General features: G+C 36.3%; 1 protein-coding gene across 1 annotated transcript in view; it reads left to right on the top strand.

Annotated features, from left to right (window-relative positions):
* TRPC4 (transient receptor potential cation channel subfamily C member 4) overlaps nucleotides 1-19,439 on the top strand; it is a gene marked incomplete at its 3' end in the record, with an annotated part of 152,230 nt that overhangs the window by 116,947 nt on the left and 15,844 nt on the right. The window contains exons 5-7 of the mRNA XM_081214764.1: nucleotides 1,352-1,491; nucleotides 11,269-11,582; nucleotides 18,666-18,861. Of these exons, the coding sequence (XP_081070890.1) occupies nucleotides 1,352-1,491; nucleotides 11,269-11,582; nucleotides 18,666-18,861 (650 nt within the window). The remainder of the gene's footprint in view (nucleotides 1-1,351; nucleotides 1,492-11,268; nucleotides 11,583-18,665; nucleotides 18,862-19,439) is intronic.

Here is a 19,439-nt window from a genome sequence, read left to right as displayed (position 1 = left end):
CTAGAATTTCTCTGGAGTATGACTGATCAAAGACATTCCAGGCTCTGCATTGGAATCTTAACCCCAAACGGTGATCCATTGCAGTTTTGGGACAACTCTACCAGAGAATCCCCCTTACATTGGGCAAGAAGGTTCCGTTCTATAACTTTCATATCATAGATCCAATTTTTGCTTTCTGGGGCAGACCAAAGCTGCCCACACTAGCTCACACTTAGCCTTTAGAAGTTTGTTTAAGGAGGTTTTCTGAAATTGTCCTTCTCTCTTGTATGATGCCAGTGTTTCTTACCCTGCACTCTGCCACAGGGGAGCTAATGCTCACCTCGTCACTCTCTTTACAGGAACCTGTTTTTCTTTGAAGTATAGGCTCCTTGGTTTCTCACCTCTCTGAAGGATTCATGAAAAGTCATAATTCTATAGTTATATGACTTTTTCTTGCTTTTGGTGCAGGACAGATATGAAACTCTGTGCTACCCACATTCGATGTTTCAAACTATCATTACCTTAAAAGTCTTGTTGTTTTCTTGCTTTAATATAGCTTTAAAATTATATTTATCTTTTTAATATTTCCTGATTCTAGATATTTTGATATCTTTCTTTCTCATCATTAGGCTGTAAAAATAGATTTATAAAAATTTAATAAGATTATGGAAATAGAATAATGATATACAGTGATATTTTTAAGTGCTTTCTAATATTTGAAAATAAAATATTTCCTATTAAAAACATGACCATAATAAAGGAAAGTGATTTTTATTTTCTCTGGATATAGCTTTAAAGCTACTGCTAGATATAAGGTCTTTTATTGAAGTATGAATGTTATCATCATCTTCTGTCCAGAACTGAAATCAGATCTCTGAAGGTGTTAATTGCTTACAAAAACACCACAAAGTACCCTGCTTAAAAGCATTAAGCCAGTTATGTTCACTAGATACACTGTTTTTTCATAAATCTTTGAGTCATTTTGATTTGGGAGGAAAAATATCCTCAAGTATCTGTTTACAAATAAACGTTATGATATTTTCCAGAGAAAGATACATAGGTATAGAGGAATTATTGCTCCTATAGAGGAATTATACTTTGATTCAAAATTGCACAACCTTATCAATTTATCAAATGGATATAAGACAGTGAAGCTGCCCCAAGAGAATTCTCTACAAATTAGCTAAATGTCCTGAAAGTTTTAAAATCTGACTGGGACTCAATTATTACTACCTATAAAAATAGGTGTTGCATTTAGAGTAACTATGTAGTCTCTTGAAGCTCCAAGATTCTCTAATTCCTAATTATAGATCTCTGTTTTTAGTGATTTGATTGAAAAATCACACTTATGTGAATCTTTCTATAATTGCAGGTTTTATATGGGGAGAAATTAAACAAATGTGGGATGGTGGACTTCAAGATTACATCCACGATTGGTGGAATCTAATGGATTTTGTGATGAACTCCTTATATCTAGCAACAATCTCCTTGAAAATCGTTGCATTTGTAAAGGTAACTATTGTTTATGTTATTGGTAAAGCATAAGTTCTGATAAGTATCGATATACCTTTCACTGCTATTATTTTTATTAATAATGTTACCTAGAGCATTATCTGTATGTGAAATTCATCATCTCATGACTTTATTGAGAGATAGGAATAAAAGACATAGATAATACACAGTTTATAGTCATAAGACAAATTTTAATAGATTTCTAAATAGAAGTTGTCACCCAATTTTCTTGCATCTAAATTGAATGATGCCTCAAAATGATTCACAATAGCTGCTCTCGTTTCTAATCCTTTCCATTTCTAATGAAATTCTACCTCAAACACTGTTCAAATTTCGGCAACCCAAATCTATTTTTATCAGTTACAGCTAACCGATAAAATTACATAGATCAAAATATTACTCTTTCAAAGCATTGAAATTATTATTTCAGTTTAAACTAATACAGTTTGATATAATTAGAGCAGAATATAATTTTTTTCTTCTCACCCCATTCAATATGACAGTGCTGAAATCTCACACACCCATACTCCCCCGCATTTCTTACAACATCAATCTTATCCCAAACCACATAATTTACATAAAATGTTTTTGTTCTGCAATGACAATTGGGATTATTTTGTACTTTGGGGGATGTTTTTCAAACCAAAGTATTACATTATTGCCTCCTCCTTCCTGCCTTTCTTTTTCCTTCTTTCCTTCTCTCTTCCTTTTTAAAAAAATTTCAGTCAAAATGATGAGTGTATTAGTAAAAAGTAAACAGTGTTTAATTGAACTGTACATGAATAATTCATGCCATCTAATGAGCTGAGCTAGGAAATGCTAACATGTAAGTGAACTCTTATTCAGGTAGTCTTGTCCTAAGTCGACTCCTGAAATTTTCAGCGTATAACAGGGTCAAAATTGCCCAAAGCTGTTTCCTGAATTGTTCAACTAAAATGTTTCCAGCGCTCATATAAACATTAAGAAAAAGCATTTTCTACCACTTTCATGGAAAGCAAGTTGTGTTTTAAGAATGGAAACATGATTTGATAATTTTTCCTATCTGCATTAAGGTGAATGTCCTTGAGACCTTCTGAAGATGACAGAAGGTTTTGTGTTAACCAAGGAGGCTTTGCATCTGTGTAGGAGATGGACATCTGTTTTGAAATGCAGATCCTTCTAATTCTTCTTTCTTCTGTAATGATCTTTAAGTATATCTATAAAGTTGGTTTGGACATCTCTCTACTAAAAAGTAATACATCTGTTTTTTGTGGTCCTGTGCACTTATAAAATTCTGATATTACATGACTATAGCAGTTCTTCTCAAACTTTCAGGTGCTAAGAATCACTTGGAAAGCTTGCTAAAACAGATTCCTTTCCTCCATTCCCAGGAATCAGGAGTATTAAGGAGGGGCCTAAATTTGCATTTATTGCAAATTCATCAGGTGATATTCACGTAATTGGTCTAAGACACTTCGAATAGCTCTGGACTGTAAAATTCTATTCAGCAGCTCAGAGAAGCATGAGATTATGCCAAAAGGATCCTCTCTCATACAATATTTATACTAAAAAACATAATATTTTTACAGGTCTTATTTACATGGTGTTTACTTATAAAACATATATTTTATATATATATATATATATATATAAAACCTCTAGTATATACTGGGTACAGTTACATGAATTAATGGATACTTGTGGATTTTTGGCCTAATGGTTTTAGATACTGGATTTGAATTTTCTTAAAATGTTGTAAAATTTTCACCTGTATTGTTCTTTATACTACACGAAGGGAAAATTTATGTTAAAAATCCAACTCATCTACCCCAAGTGATGAAGAAGAAAAGAAAGAGGGGGGAAAAAGGGAGATAGAAAAGTAGACAGAAATTACCTCTGATGACAATATGTAAATACCTTGGACTCTTTGGGAAATACATAGTTTGTTTATGTGCTTTGGCCATAGGAGTTCAGTTAGGATTGTAAATATAGATGATGAAATGTTCTTTCTGAATGATTAGTTTGTGTGACCAAAACTTGAGTTGCGTGGGTAGTGTTTGAATGGCTATACTTTATTTTTTTAAATAAAGTTATTTATTTATGTATTTATTTATTATTTTTGGCTGTGTTGGGTCTTCCTTGCGGTATATGGGCTTTCTCTAGTTGTGGTGGCCTCTCTTGTTGTGGAGCACAGGTTCCAGGTACATGGGTTTCAGTAGTTGTGGCTCCCAGGCTCTAGAGCACAGGCTCAGTAGTTGTGGTGCACGGGCTTAGTTGCTCTGGGACATGTGGGATCTTCCCGAACCAGGGCTCAAACCCGTGTCCCCTGCATTGGCAGGCGGATTCCTAACCACTGTGTCACCAGGGAAGTCCTGAATGGCTACACTTTAGACTTGGGTTTCCTGGGCTCAGTTTTCTTCTACCACTTACTAGTTATGTGAACTTGGGTCTGTTTCTTCAACTCTGTGCCTCACCTATAAAATAAGGAGAATAACAATTTCTGCCTTATGTGGTTAGTATGAGAAGTAAATGAGTGCATACATTTAAAGTGCTGGTTACAGAGTAAGTGTGCATGATTAGTTTTTCTCCTTTCTCTTCTACTGCTGTTTCCTCCTTCTTTATATATTATTGGTCCACTGGATTTGCCTTTTGTAATGTCTTTATTGTGTCTTTTCGTTTGCTTTTTTTTTTTTTTAGTTGAAAAGGAGTCTGAGCTCTGGATTAGGACTGCCTTTACCACTTGCAATCTGTCTGATTTGGGGCAAGTTATTTAATGTGGGCCTCAACTGTATCATCTGTTAAATGATGATAATAGTCAAAAGAGCACTTACCTTGGGAGTCTGTGTGATATGCTGATTTGCCGATTCACCCCTATTCCTCTTCTTTTGTTCTATCATTCAATTTTTATGCTAATTTTTAATAACTTACAACTTGCTATGTCATGCTGATTTGCCGATTCACGCTTCTTCATCTTCTTTTGTTCTATCATTCAATTTTTATGCTAATTTTTAATAACTTACAACTTGCTATTTCAGGAAAAAGTGCTTTATTTGTGTACAAAAATAGACTGCTATAAACAAGGCAAACAGTCATTATATGAATCAAGCAATAAGAATTTATGGGGTCACACTAAGAAATCAGCTTTCCATCTGTTTGCTGAGAATGCAGAGATGCCTGAGATATAGCCCCTGCCTCCAAGCAGTTCAGTAAGGAAAGAGAAATGCACATGAAGACCTTACAGTGTGATAAAGTCTACAACAGGGGCCATGCTGGCATCAAGGAAGGAACTAAATTTTGCTGGCAGTGTCCTGGAACTATTTAGAGGACAGAGTGAGTAGGCATCTATTGTGTCCATGAGCATGTATGAGCGTTCTAGGAAGAAGAGACAAAATGTGCAACAGTCTGAGAGGGTAAAGGAGGTCAGATCTCAGAGGGATGATCCAGGGAAATGGGGGCAGGAAGAGCATGGGAAGGACTTTCCAAATCATGCTATAGAATTTGGACCCTATAAATAAAGAGGAACCATTAATGAGGTTTAAAAAACAGAGGATGAGTCAAATGATGATGAACGTCTGAAGTAGAGCAGTGGACATAGGAGAAGCTTTAGATTTTAATTAGGAGGTAAGATCCACAAGGTAGTTGATTGGTTATTATGAAAGATGAGGTAGATGGAATCATCTTGATGCTTCTCCCTGGCAAATAGCTCACTTCTCATGGATCAGGCAAGATGACCAAGGAGTTATAACTAGGATCTCGACTGAAATTGCCCAGGTTCTATCTTCTGCCTGCAGGTGCATAAATGGTAGCAAAAATCTAACCCTCGGTGATTTTGGCCAAGCCATGGATCCAGACCAAAAGAACTGTCAGCCCACAAAGAGAGAAACCCTTCCGTAATTGGTCTTCAGGGGGAAAACCTCTTAGAATAGGTCTGGCAGAAGGGCAATTCTTCCTTATTTGGTTCATCCTTTTGCAATTCATCCACCTGGAGGAGATTTTTTTTTTTTTAACATACAAAAGGGTTGTTCTAGCCATAAACCATGGTCTGGGCTATGATCCATACTTGATATGACTACTGCCTATACCACTTCCTACCAGTGTGATGTGGGGTAAGTTACTTAATCGATGCCTCAACTTTCTTACCTGTAAAATGACAGGAATAATCAAGTCCCAGAGAATGTTTGTGAAGATTACATTAATAAACACATGGAATAGAGCTTAATATAAGCACTCAGTTTTTAATTTTTATTAAAATGCAACAGCATTATATTGTACAAAGACAGCACAGATATTCATGAGATTTCAGTACTGTCCTCCTTGTGTGCAAGACTTTGTGGTGCTGCCTTAGATGCCTCAGTTCATTAGCATTTCACAGCTCAGAGATTGTAGCTTTTTTTTTTTTTTAATTTGCTCTGAATTTTTTGAAGGAGAATGTTTGTCAATCATTTCCTCTTCTCACCATGTATAAAATGTTAGTTAATTCAGAGCTTTTTGATGCCTGGGCACCCTTAGAAAATGTTACTTTATCTTCATTAGGACTGGTTTTCTCCTAAATTTACCAAGTCCCTGTCCCTATGTACAACTTGTCTCATATTTATCTTCAGCCATTTGGCAGAAATGATTAAATTCCTATGCCTCGACCACTGTGTAATATAAATAATATTTTCAAAAATCACAATGATTAGGAATAAGATCATTTATTTTAACAGTCTTGCTGGAGTTTTTCATAGCACCATTCATCTAAATAGTGCTAAGTATTTATCTCACTGATCCTTCTTCTTATCAGTTAGAAAGAAGGCAAATGTTTCCATTTCACAGATGCTATAACTGTAGTGAACTCTCCAAATTATGAACTTTTTTTTTAACTTTTCTAAACATTCTTTAGTTTTATGACAGAGAGCTGTAGATATTTAAATCCAAGTTATTTAATCTAGTATCATCCACCACAGGAGAAAATCATATGCCTTCCTATTGTCTTTCACTACTTAATTATCTAACCAACTTATAGAAAGGGAAAGGTTTTCACCTTATAAATCAGACATTAAAACCAGCATACATTTTCTATTTAATTTTGCATGACAAATGTTTTCATTTTGCATTAAATTAATTATTACCCATTTTGATTGATTACTTGACTTTTATAAGTGTGCATTGGACTATAGAGAATATAAAGATGAACTTTTCCTATATTCAAGGAGCTTATGACCCAGTATTATGCTGCAATCCATCTTCTTCTCCTAACACTTCTGCTGAGGGGTTCATGACCTGGCTTCATCTTTCATTTAGAGTTCTCACTATTCCCAAGCCCTCTGTATTCCGACTATATTAAGATACTCACATTTCCACAAATCAACCATCTTTTCTAACAACCATGCTTTTGAATGTGGCTATGATTCTTCACCCTAGAATGCTTTTTGAGCTTCTATCATATATAAGACACTATACTAGATGTCCAGTACAAAAAATGCATTAGACAAAGCTCCCTGCATGGAAATCTGACAAGTGATTCAATGGTAAATATTCTATTTCATAGGTCTGCACAGGACCAAGTCTCTTAAAAAGAATCTAAATAGAAATGAAGGCTTAAGACAAAGCCAAACTACGGTAGGTTTATACTAGAAAGCAGATTTTTGAGAGAAAGAAGAGGGCAGGAACTGCTGGTCCTCGAAGGGCTATAGGTGTGTACATAGCTCTTGATCTCTGTCTAACATGGAACTACCAGCTTTGGTCAGCAGGATCCTACTGTCTACACATCTGTGGTCTGAGAGTACTTCTCAAGGGAAAGAGTGGCATTACTTATTCCATGTCTGTCTTCTTCACTATATTGTAAGCCTGCATGGCATGAATTATGTCTTGTTTGATAACCACTGTGAACCCTGAAGTTAGCTCCTGACACAGAGTAGGCATTCAACACATATTTGATAACTGAATAATAGCCAAAGAATCAAAATAATTAGAATTTAAATCCATTCTAAACAAAGGGTCCAGTATTCATAGAAAGGCATTTTGATGAGAATGTGAGGGTAATTTGGGGAATTGCCATCACTAAAGGTTTGAGCCAGAGTAGTAAGTACCTAATTGGGTATAAGTGGCAGGTCAATCTCAAAAGAAAGTCAAGACCTAGATTCCCGAGGCTTCATGTGACAGGTTGGGAAATCGGAATTTCATCCCGAGGTCATTGCAGTCATTGAAGAACATTAAGCAAGAGGTGAGATGATCTGATTGACCCTCTTAAAAGATGATTCTAGAGGAAAGTAGGGACAAGGTTCAAGGCAGGGAGAAGAGTTGGGAGGCTATTTTAATAATTTCTGTGGGAAACAGAGGAACTTTTTAAACAATGAGAATACCAGTGTAGAGGAGTGAGCAACATATCTAAGATTTCAGTTTTAGAGGCTGCAAGTTTGGAAGGGAAGACTATCAGATCAACATCAAATGCCGCCTTGGGTGATTTGCTGCCATTCACTGAGATGAGAAAGCATAAATGGAGAAGGTGCTTGAGGATGAAAACATGATGTGCTTCAGTTCTGGCCTGTGAGTTGGAGACACCTGTGAGATATCTAAGAGGAGAAGTCAAGAGGCAGGAGAATATAAACTATGATTGTAAAGGTGCGATTTCTGGGCTGGAGATGTGGAATCGGAAGTCACCAGCATACAAGTGACAGTTGAAATCACAGGCAACATCCAGGGAGAATAGACAGAATGAGAAGAGAAGGGGTTTGAAACGTTTAAGGGGAAAGTGAAGAAGAAGAGCCTGCAAAGGATACTGACAAGAATCATCACTATGGCTTGAGGCAAACATGCAAAGATGAAACATGAATATAGATTTTGCGAATAGTTTTTAGAAAATAGAGCCAAAGAAAACTTTAAAATTAGAGTTAATCTTTTCATTTCTAACGATAGCTGTGGGAAATACATTTAATCACTGAAGAATTTTTTCTTCATTTTTCTCTACAAATTCACAGAACAGTATGGTTTGTAAGAATTTGTAGAATTCCTTTTGTAAAAGAATGCCTATATTTAAAAACCTAAGCTAAATATACATAGATGTGAATGGTAGAAGAAAAATTAAAAAGTAAAGTTAAAAGAGTGTAATCAAGAGATAATTTCTAAAGGTTCATATCTCCATTTATTAACAGGAAACAAGGTTTCTGGGTCAGAGAATAGACAAATTATTTACTTACATGAGAAGCTTGGCATTGGTTCCCTGTGCTCCAAGCCTCCACAGGGCGACCGATGAGAGCCAGATGTGCCCTTCACATCCATGAGTTTGTACCACAGGAGAGGAACTGGGAAATGATGCATCTCAGAGCTTCTACAGTGCAGCTGTGCCCGCTGCCCATCTTCCCCCTGGAGAAGAAAAGAGAAAGACCTTAACTTTCTAGAGAAAACAAATTCTGTCTGAGGAGGCAAAGGTCCCTTAGAATTATTATCCTTAGACTGTAAGCAGATGGCTCCAGGGGAGATATTTCTAAATCTCTCAGGAGGTCTCTAATTTCCAAGACTCATTTGCCATTCAAACATCCTTTAACCCCAATACATTTCTCAGCAAGCCCCGGCCATGCATAGATGTGAACATATTCACGTAGCATTGTTTCCCAACAATTACCAGAAGTGCTGGACTCTGAAACGGTTTTGGGTAATTATACTGGGGCAGAAACTAGCATCTCTGAGTTGTAAAATGGGAAATGTTCCTCTTATGATTTTGCAAGTCCCAGCTGAGAGCAGTTGCTAAGAAGGGTTCTAAAGTTTAGTAAGTCAAAAGTAGAGCTGGGGTCAGTAACCACGTGACGATGGATTCTACATCCAACTGCCGCAAACTGGCTGTGAGAATTAGAACAAGGAACAGCATCTCCACCAGATTCAATAACATCGAGGGACCCTTAGAGCTTGAACAACATGTAATCTCTATCCATTGCCGGCCCCAGCAGCCCCAGACAGACTGTATCACTTTCTCTTCTCTATTCCCACAGCAGTTTGTGTTAATCTCTTAGAGCATTTTTATTATAATTAGCTGTCCCTGTCATCCTCACTGGACTATTCATGAATAGTTGATGGGATAAAATGTCTCTTGAGCACCTGTTACATGCAGGACATTGTGTTAAACGTGGTGAGAAATTCCGAGAAAACGATTACATCCTTAAGAGTGTTTACTGTTTAGTGTTTTGTACATTTTGAGATATGGTCCTAAGCCATATTAAGTAAGAAAGAGAGAGAGAGACAGAGAGAGAGAGGAGTAATTAGCCATCAACAGAAGGGTAAATACTCTCTACTAAAATATGTGTGTCTTTCAAGAGAAGTGAAAAAAGGAAGGTGAATGTTATCGTAGTCTTTGAAGGAAAAGGTGGCATAATATACCAGGGGAGGGGAGTGGAGAGATTTAGGTGATGTTTGATACCACAACCTGTCACTCCGATACTCATTTTAATGAATAAAAATCTTAAATTAAAAATGTTTTCTGTATCTTCAATCATTAGCTATTTTATGCTGAAGCTATGCATGGGAATGTTCAAGAACGGTTATGAGGATTCAAAAATAGAAAATAATTCCCTTCTAGTTCAAACTTGATTGTTTTAAATTGTCACTCAAGCAGGAGTCTGAGTGTTGAACAAAATCCAGAGCTTGTGATGTATTTTCTCCCCAAGGTGATTTTAAAAATACCATCTATTAGCTTCAAGAGAATTAACATTTGTAAAGGTCTTTGGTATAAAATGCAATATAAAAAGAATGGAAATATCCTGAGAGACTCATACAGAAGTAAATTTCTTTTCCCTACATGATCATTAGGAAAAAGGTGCAATTGTCTAGACATAGACATATTTTTAGTGATGTATATGAAGAAGAGAATTTAACTTGTTCAGTTCTTATATGGGTGTAATAATAGATGTTCACGATGTAATATTTCAAAGAGTGTATTTGACCTTTTTTCTTGTAGGGGTACAGATTTACCTCAAGACTACAAGGGATAAATTTCACTGTGCTCTTTATATAGCCCAGTATCAAGATAGTTCAAAGCTGACATTTTAATTAAATCATACTTTAAAAATAATTGCTGGTCAAAGTTTAATGTAGCAAATATTTTTCTCAAATCACATATTTTATCTAATTAGGGAATGTTTAGACAAATATCACACTTTCTACACATGAAATATTAAAAATTAGCAATTCATTGACTGCTAGGATGATTTCCAGTTTAGGTTTTATGTACATTTAGGATATAACAGATACAAAATATTAATCGTCATACCCACGTTAGTCATTACTATATCCAAGACAACAGACCACTACTTCCATTCATTTATATGTAATTTGTATCCAGCATGCATTCCTCTAGAATAGGCAAGTGTGTCGAACATAGTAAGCAAAGCCATTGATTTTGTTCAAAATGTAGCAGTTTTCCTTTAAAATGTAGTTTTCTTTGTTATAATTATGATATCGCCATTTTTTCCCAAGATAAAACAGACTATCTTTTCCTATGTAACGTTTGCCTTTTCTTTTTTAAAAGTCCCACTGGAAAGATCAAGGACAGATGTAATTCACAGATTAGCAAATACTACAAATGACAAGGACAGACCAGGGAGGTCACTTTGATTGAAGCTCAACAATTACAAATTCCTTTAGGAAATTTTTATTTTTCTGTAGATTAGAATTGCTGCCACCATCATGGAAAACATCAGCTTCCTGCCAGTAGGCTGCCGTGGTGCTGAAGCTGTCCGAAAAATCATCCTGTCCTGAGATTGACATATTTATATGTATGTGTTTGTTTCATATTTTATTTTCCCTTTGTCTCTCTCTTTTCTCCAGTACAGTGCTCTTAATCCACGAGAATCTTGGGACATGTGGCATCCCACACTGGTGGCTGAAGCTTTATTTGCTATTGCAAATATATTTAGTTCCCTGCGACTGATCTCACTGTTTACTGCAAATTCTCACCTGGGGCCTCTGCAAATATCTCTGGGAAGAATGCTCCTGGACATTTTGAAGTTTCTATTCATCTACTGCCTTGTGTTGCTAGCATTTGCCAATGGCCTAAATCAATTGTACTTCTATTACGAAGAAACAAAAGGGTTAAGCTGCAAAGGCATACGATGTGAAAAGCAGAATAATGCATTTTCAACGTAAGTCTCACAGACTTTTTTTTCTATTGGGAACGTTGGGCAGGATATAGATTGTGTTACATTTTGAATTTGAACTGTGACAAGCGGTTGCAAAGAAAAATTGTGCTTAGTGTGGAAAACAGAAATATCCAGTACATTTATTTTAAGTTTTAGTAAAATGGTCTTTTCTTTTTAAATGACCTCCTATAAAAGACCGTTATGTATACTGTTTTAAAATGTGGAATAGAAAGAAACTTGTGCCTAGTGATAGCTTACAAGCATAGTAAGAGATAGAATATATGGAAAACCAATCGTGGAAGAAAATCCAAATGCTTTTCAATCTTTGCTTAGGTGTTTTCCAGATACTAAAGTTCCTTCACATGTCTCTTTTTTTTTTTTTTTTTTTGCTGTATGCGGGCCTCTCACTGTTGTGGCCTCTCCCGTTGCGGAGCACAGGCTCCGGACGCACAGGCCCAACGGCCATGGCTCACGGGCCCAACCGCTCCACGACATGTGGGATCTTCCCAGACCGGGGCACGAACCCGTGTCCCCTGCATCGGCAGGCGGACTCTCAACCACTGCGCCACCAGGGAAGCCCCACATGTCTCTTTTATTCTCGGGTTCCCTACCCAAAAATCTAAGCATGGAGAAATAGTCCAAAATAGAGACCTCAGGCTAACCTAAGCCATGATTATGACGCACATATAACCCTCTGTGCCCTTACAGCTGAGGAGCATCAGGTCTTGTTTGGTGTCAAGCTCTGGTAATTCTCACAGTCAGGCATGCTGACAGCCCAGGTTCATGGCCACGGTGTTTCATGCTCACACAGTTCTGATAGAAAACCCCTCTACTTGCCTGTGTCCACTTCCTTCCCACTATGATAAACAGTGAATTGGCAGATGAATTAAGAAGTGAGGTGATCTTCCTCTCCACAGTAACCACATGTGAACACATAGTGATTTTGTAGATGACTTTGAAAGTCAGCTGGCCATTCATCGGCCCTTCTAGAACTTTTTGAAATCTGAGAGAGTACAGTAGTTCCTCGGGAGGAAATCAATAACGTCCTGTAAACTAAATCACTTTTGGTTAAAATAATCTTGTTGGATCAATTCTGTATCTGTTTTACCTTTGATCCCAGTATTTAAAACCCCATTTAACTTCATTAACATCTGATTATTTGCACGTAAGTTTTCATCGCAACCTTAGCTGCCTCAGGTCCATTCAGAAATCGATTTGATACAAACCGTGAATCATAAAGAAAACAAAAAGTCATCCCAGCTGCTCCTTGTCACTTTATCCCTTGCTCCAGCCTCTTTATTCTCCTGGACTTAAGCAGTTCTCCAGCCCGACCAGTTTACCCAGCCTTGTCATCTCCCTCATGCTCTTTTCTCACCTAGTTCAGTGAAATCCCTTGCAGCAATAGCCTGGTGAGGAATAGCCTTGGATTGTGTCTCAGTTTTGATATCAGAACTTGTCTTTCCCCACTTGCTCGTGATCCTTGACTTGGCAATTTGCTCCCGGCAACGGGAACTAGGGATTCACGGTGGTAGATCCACCAACCTCCCCCTTCTTAGACTCAAATTCTGCTTCTAACAAAGTTGCTGGATAGTACCTGCTGACAGGCCTCCTGGATTTCTGATGGACAGCCATTTTGCATGCTCCATCTTTCACAACTCCCTCGTTACTTTGTACTAGGTGCCCTGGTGCAACTACTTGCCAAGACCGCCCTGTTGACATTTGTGGTCACATCCTTCTGATCATGCTTTGTCTTCCAGAGAACTTCCACACAGCCCCTAGAACTGAGTTCTCTCCTCAGGTTTTCTTTAATTCAGGGAACAGCTCAGGTTCCAAGACCCAACCCCTTCTCAGACATATGATTCATCTGTAGTTAACAAGGTTCTATCTAACCCCATCCTAATTTATGATCCGTGAGATTCTCAGGAATCCCCTTGCCCTGTTACTGGTTTTGTGGTAAATGCTGACATATTGTGAGCTAATTTTAACATCTGTCTCAAAAGAATATGGCTAGAGAATCTGATGCAAAATATTTAATATAAATTTTATTCTAAAAGCAAACACGTTGAATTCCTTGGATTATGTATTCTTTCAGTGTATCCTTACTGATGGTTTTCTCTATTACCATGAAAAGCAACAGATAACTGCATATCACTCCAATATTATAGGTCCAAATCATTCAGTGCAAATAAACCAGGTGTTCTACTTGAATTCTTTTCCAGATAATGGAATGTAAACCTGCAAGCAACAAATTATTTTTGTTCAAAGTTACTCACAAAGAGTAACTGCTAGTACGACTTGTTGCTTGCAGTTATAACTATATCTTCTTCTTTTTATAACTCTGTAACTACCACAAATTTCAACGTTTTCTTTTTATTACCCCATCTCATGTCTTCCCTATGAAAATTAAAAAAAAATTAATGTAAAGTACCTAAGACAGTGCTTGTCATATAATGTGATAAAAAATGTTATCCACTCCACTTCTTTTTATTAATAGTAGTATCTAGTGTTTCCTTATCTGTATTTACATGGTTCCTCCCTATAACTCCTTCCATTCTGGGCACAAATGTATGCTGAAACTCTGAACTCTGTTTCTCATTGGCTGCTACTCCTGGCTCTCTCCTTCCTCTCATCCAAGCAACCCTGAAAAGAAGCCTAAACAAGATACCTTGTTCTTGGTCTAGAAAATAGCTGGAGGCTCCATATCACTACTATCAATGGACATTTATCTCTTTGTATCCTATTTAAACTGTATCATTTGACCCTGTTTAATACCTTCATGTTTTAAATCTTGCCCTCCTTTACTTTTAATATGACTATGTTTTAATACTTTATCTCTTACTTTTCTAATCTTTCTCATGGTTCTCTAATAATTATATTTCAGTGATTGCTTTTAAATAGTGATCTGCCTTAGTAACTATCCTCCGACCCTGTTCCAATATCTCGGTGAAAACTCATCTGATGGATTTGGCCCTATCCAAGATGTCTAAGAGATGACTCCTATATTCAATTTATATCACTAGCATCGGCCTCTCTCCCCAAGATCTGTAAGTCCAACTGTCTTTCGAATGCCTCTCCATGCAAGTCTCCTAAACATTTAAACCCAATCAGAGAAAACTCATCAGAGTCTCTCTCACAACTTTTTAAATTCCTCCTCCTCAAATCCCTTTCTTAGTCAATGCTACCACAACCATTCAGATACTTAAATCAAAAACTTGTGTTTTATACTAGATCCCTCTTTTCCCCCACCCCCTCCACATGCAGTCAGTCAATAAATGTCTACTACTGCTCTTTATTGTCTCGGGGCCATCTTCCCTTGTTCGCTGACCCTGCCTAAATCTAAGGCCCTCTGCCCCTGGTCCCTGCCTTCCTTGATATGTCTTCCATCCTGTTGCCTGAATGATCTTTCTAAGCCAAAATCTTGACACTCCTCTATTTAAAATACCTAAATGGTTTCTCGTTCCTTATTGGATACAGTCAAATTTCTTAGCTTGACATACCAGGTCCTTCAATGATCTGCCCCTTGCTTGCTTTTTTAGCTTCATCTTTCTCCAATCCCCAATCACACTTTATTCTTCAACATTTTCTAATGGGTTATCAATCCCTAAATATGTCCTATTCTTCTCTCATCCCAGAATGCTCTTGTTCTGCCCTCTCACTTGGCAAAGTTCTATTTTGTGTTCCAAAACTTATCTCAGATGTACCTTTTCCAAGATGCCTTCCAGATCCCTTCCTGACTGTGAGCTCCCAGTGGGAATAGACTGTGATCTGTCTTCTATGTCTCTCTGTGCATTTTCCCACCAGCAAGTGGACACTTCTTCCTGCCCCTTTAATGCTTCCAGGTTGTTTTCTCTTTGACATGGGAAGAACTACATGTTACTAAAAGAAACCAAATATTGAATCACTGAAATTATTCTGCATAGAATTTTAAACCAAGTCTCTGGGTAAGGGGCTCTCTTATAAATACAGAGGCATGGACCTTGTGATAGATATTTTCTCATTAAGAAAATGCCTTTTATGTTGATTGGAGCTGTACTTCTGATAATTGAAACTGGCCAGCTGAAGTCGTACTTTGTTTTAATATTCTTAATTCCTTATAAACTCAGAATAAAACAGTCAGATCTCTTGTATTAACTTATGTTTCCTCATCGATTTCATCTCAAAGGCTAGAGGAAAACACAACTGTGAAATACATGACTATTTTACCTGTTCTCTTTCTCTAGTTGTAAGTATTTAACTGGGGAATAAGCTCATTTTTAAAAGGAGAAATTGAAAAATAGCCTCAAGAAACAAGAGACATCTTTAGGATGGCAATGCTGTAGAAGTTGCCAGGTCTTAGTCTTTAACCAAGATTCTAAAAGTGTGATTTAATTAAGGGTGCCATTATCCTGGAAAGCTTTCTGTCCTTATCTTTCCACAGAATTAGGAAAATAGTTGCCACAGAACGTTAATCTAAAATGTGATGCAGCTAATGCTAACGGCCCTTCAATCTATGGGCAATGTTGTTATCAATAATTATGAAAACAGTTTTAGAAACAATGGCTTTGAAATATTAACTTAGATTGATTTTTTAATCCATGTAATAAAAGAATAATTAGCTAAGAAACACCAGTGTCTTGATAACAGGGTCTTGATTCATCTAAAAGTAAATATATTTTGGTTAAGTGGAACTATTCTGCAAATCTTACTTCTGATTCATTCAACTGAAAAAATGAAAAGAAAATAAAAATAAGAATGAAATTCAGAGTTAATCATAGAACGTCATCTTGTTTTGAATTTTCTTATTTTCAAATTTTAATCAAATATGCAAATAAATGTTTTGCCAAAGGGTCTGCTAATATCCTAATGATGAATAGTTCTTATTTAGGTAGAAGAAAATCAGAATTATTCAACCATAACAATCCATTTACTCTACATCACTTTTTTATTTGAACATTTAGAAAAGTAACTGTTATGGGATTTATGTGGCAACATTTTATATAATTTATTATATCACTCATATAACTTCTACTCTCTCTCTGAACTGCTATTGAGGTCAGGGAAAAACCAGTTGAATTATATTTGTATATTCACAGTGAGAATATACACTATTTAGAAAGAAAGAAAAAAATCATTTCACATTGAATCCAATGACACTGTCATTAATCTTAGAAATTCTCCCTAAAGCTACTGAAAATAAAGAACTCGTGGCCTTGGGTCAAATTTACTTTTCTCCTGAGAAAGTTTTCAAAGAATACCTTCTAGTGACCTTTGTCTGAGGCCAATGAATTATATTAAACTTTCCCTGATATTGTTAGAATCTGACATCTGGTTGTCCTTTAAGAATATATGGTGAACTCTTCACAAAGTACATCCCTGCTGGCAAGTCAAGGTCTGATTGAGGTTGATAACATTGAAACCTTTATGATAATTTGCCCCATTGAGAGATGAACAGCCCTAGCAAAATAATTCAGTAAAGAAACCACTACATTTCATATCCTGTAATTAAAATTTTATTATACAATTAAAAATATGAAATGGCTTACTTAAAAAAAAACCAATTAATTTAAGAAAAGAAATCCTGAACACCAACTAAGGCATCCTTAGTTAGATTCTGCTTGTCATACTGATCAGAAATTCATGGATTGTTTCAAGTAACAGGAGTTTGGTACAAGAATCCAGACCTTTGATTCTCTGAGCAAGGGTTGATCTTAGCAAGGACAGAGCCTAGAGCAAGACCTGGCTTCAAGAAGAGCAGGAGTTGATGTAGAGCTGGACCATGGGATATTTTTCCTCTGAGAACCGATATTAACATAACTTAGCTACTCCACGTGTATTCTCTTCAGGGTTTACTTATTATCTGGCTTATTTATTCTCAGTTCTCTGTTTCTTAGTTTGTGCTGTCTCAAACCTTTGGCTTCTCATAATTCCAGTGATCCTAATTCTACATCATAACTCCTGTCATTTCAGTACTTTTTAACAACTACCTCATTCTCTTGATACTTCTAAGGTAAACTTTCACAGAGAGGAAATCTGATAGTTTAAGCTCATCTTTTCACATCAGGCCATACCACTGTCCACTGGCCTCATATGAATTTGCTCTCCTTGGGGCACTTGACCACTGAAATCCCACCTCCTATATGTCATGCCACGTATAAGATACTTTTTGCTTTTGTTTTCACAACATAATTTAAATACAGTATTTTTTAAACCATTTCTCGAAGAATATAAGAGTTCCATTGTCTTTTTATTACATTAAGGTGTTATAATGGTCCTACTGAAACAATTCTTCATTTGGGTTCAGACACTCTTCATCTTATTCCATTTTTGGAGTAAGTTATGAAGAAAATGTTCCGAGAAATATAAAAAATAGCAAATCTTATTATCTGAGCATTCTGAGACATTTTGTCATCATACAGGATTCACTCTGTGCAATTTTAATTGTAAATGTGGAAATCCATAATGATAACATTATTTTAATCCTTCTATAATCAAAAAGGAAAATCAGGTAAAAGAACTTACATTTTTTAAAGACTAAGCCTGCAGATTTATTATTTATTAACTGTCACTCAGTGCCCTGGGACACAGGTTTGCAAACTTGTTATGAAAAGGACAGGTAGTAAATATTTTAGGCTTTGTGGGCTGTATGTTCTGTGTTGCGACTGCTCACTGCTGCCATTGTAACACAAAAGAAACCACAGACAGTGTATAAATGAATTGGCATGGTTGTGTTTCAATAAAACTTTATGTGCATTGAAATATGAATTTATATAATTTTCACATGTCACAAAATATCACTCTTCTTTTGATTTTTTTTTTCTGACCCTTTGAAAAAGTAAAAACCATTCTTAACTCAATGACTATACAAAAACATGCTGTGGGTCTGATTTGTCATCGCTGGTCAGGAAACTAAATAGTTTTCAAAGCTCTTGAGAAAATTAAGTACACATTTGTGCTAGTATAAGGAAACAATTTTCTTTAATTCTTTTTATTGAGTTTATTTTTAAATTAATCAACTATAACCTCATAGTAATCATGTTTTATCATTCTATTTTATTGTATAATGGTTCTATTAATGTAGCTATTAATGTCATTTTATCTTTATTCTAGGTTATTTGAGACACTCCAGTCCCTGTTTTGGTCAATATTTGGGCTCATCAACTTATATGTGACCAATGTCAAAGCGCAGCATGAATTCACCGAGTTTGTTGGTGCCACCATGTTTGGGACATACAACATCATCTCTCTGGTTGTCCTACTTAACATGTTAATAGCTATGATGAATAATTCTTACCAACTTATTGCTGTAAGTTGAATAACTTCCCCCCTAGAATGTGTCGTTCCTAGTTATACTCCATCTTATTATCATAGGAAATACAATCTATAATTGCTATTGATGAGACGAATCAGAATTATAATATAAATGGTTAGTTTGATATTTCTAAGCACTATTACCCTACTTGGCTACATACTATTTTAGTTTTTTCATATTACAGATGATTATACTAAATCTATCCTACCATGCAGTCATTGGCTATGGCAAACAGTAGGTGAGGTATGGATTATGAACAGGCAACACAACTCTATGCAGTGCCCTTTGGGTTTTGCATTGTCTCTGACCATCTAATCTACAATCTTGATATAAGCAAACTCATGCTAGCTTGGCAAGATACAAGAGCTAGCCCAGAGAGGAGTCGGAGTGAAAAAGCATAGGGTTTTCAGTTTCTTAAAGCCCAGAAAAAAAGTCAGAGAGGAGTAACCCTGAATGCTGTAGCAGAATATACAGTACCATATGTGTTTATTTGAAACTCTAGAATCCAAACAACTTAGCTTATTTATTCATTCATTCAATAAATTCTTATTAAGTGCTTACTCTGTTGCCAG

Source organism: Mesoplodon bidens (assembly GCF_964165515.1).
Source record: "Mesoplodon bidens genome assembly, chromosome: 17".
In the NCBI taxonomy this organism is placed as follows: Eukaryota; Metazoa; Chordata; class Mammalia; order Artiodactyla; family Ziphiidae; genus Mesoplodon; species Mesoplodon bidens.
This window is presented reverse-complemented; position numbering and strand designations above follow the sequence as displayed.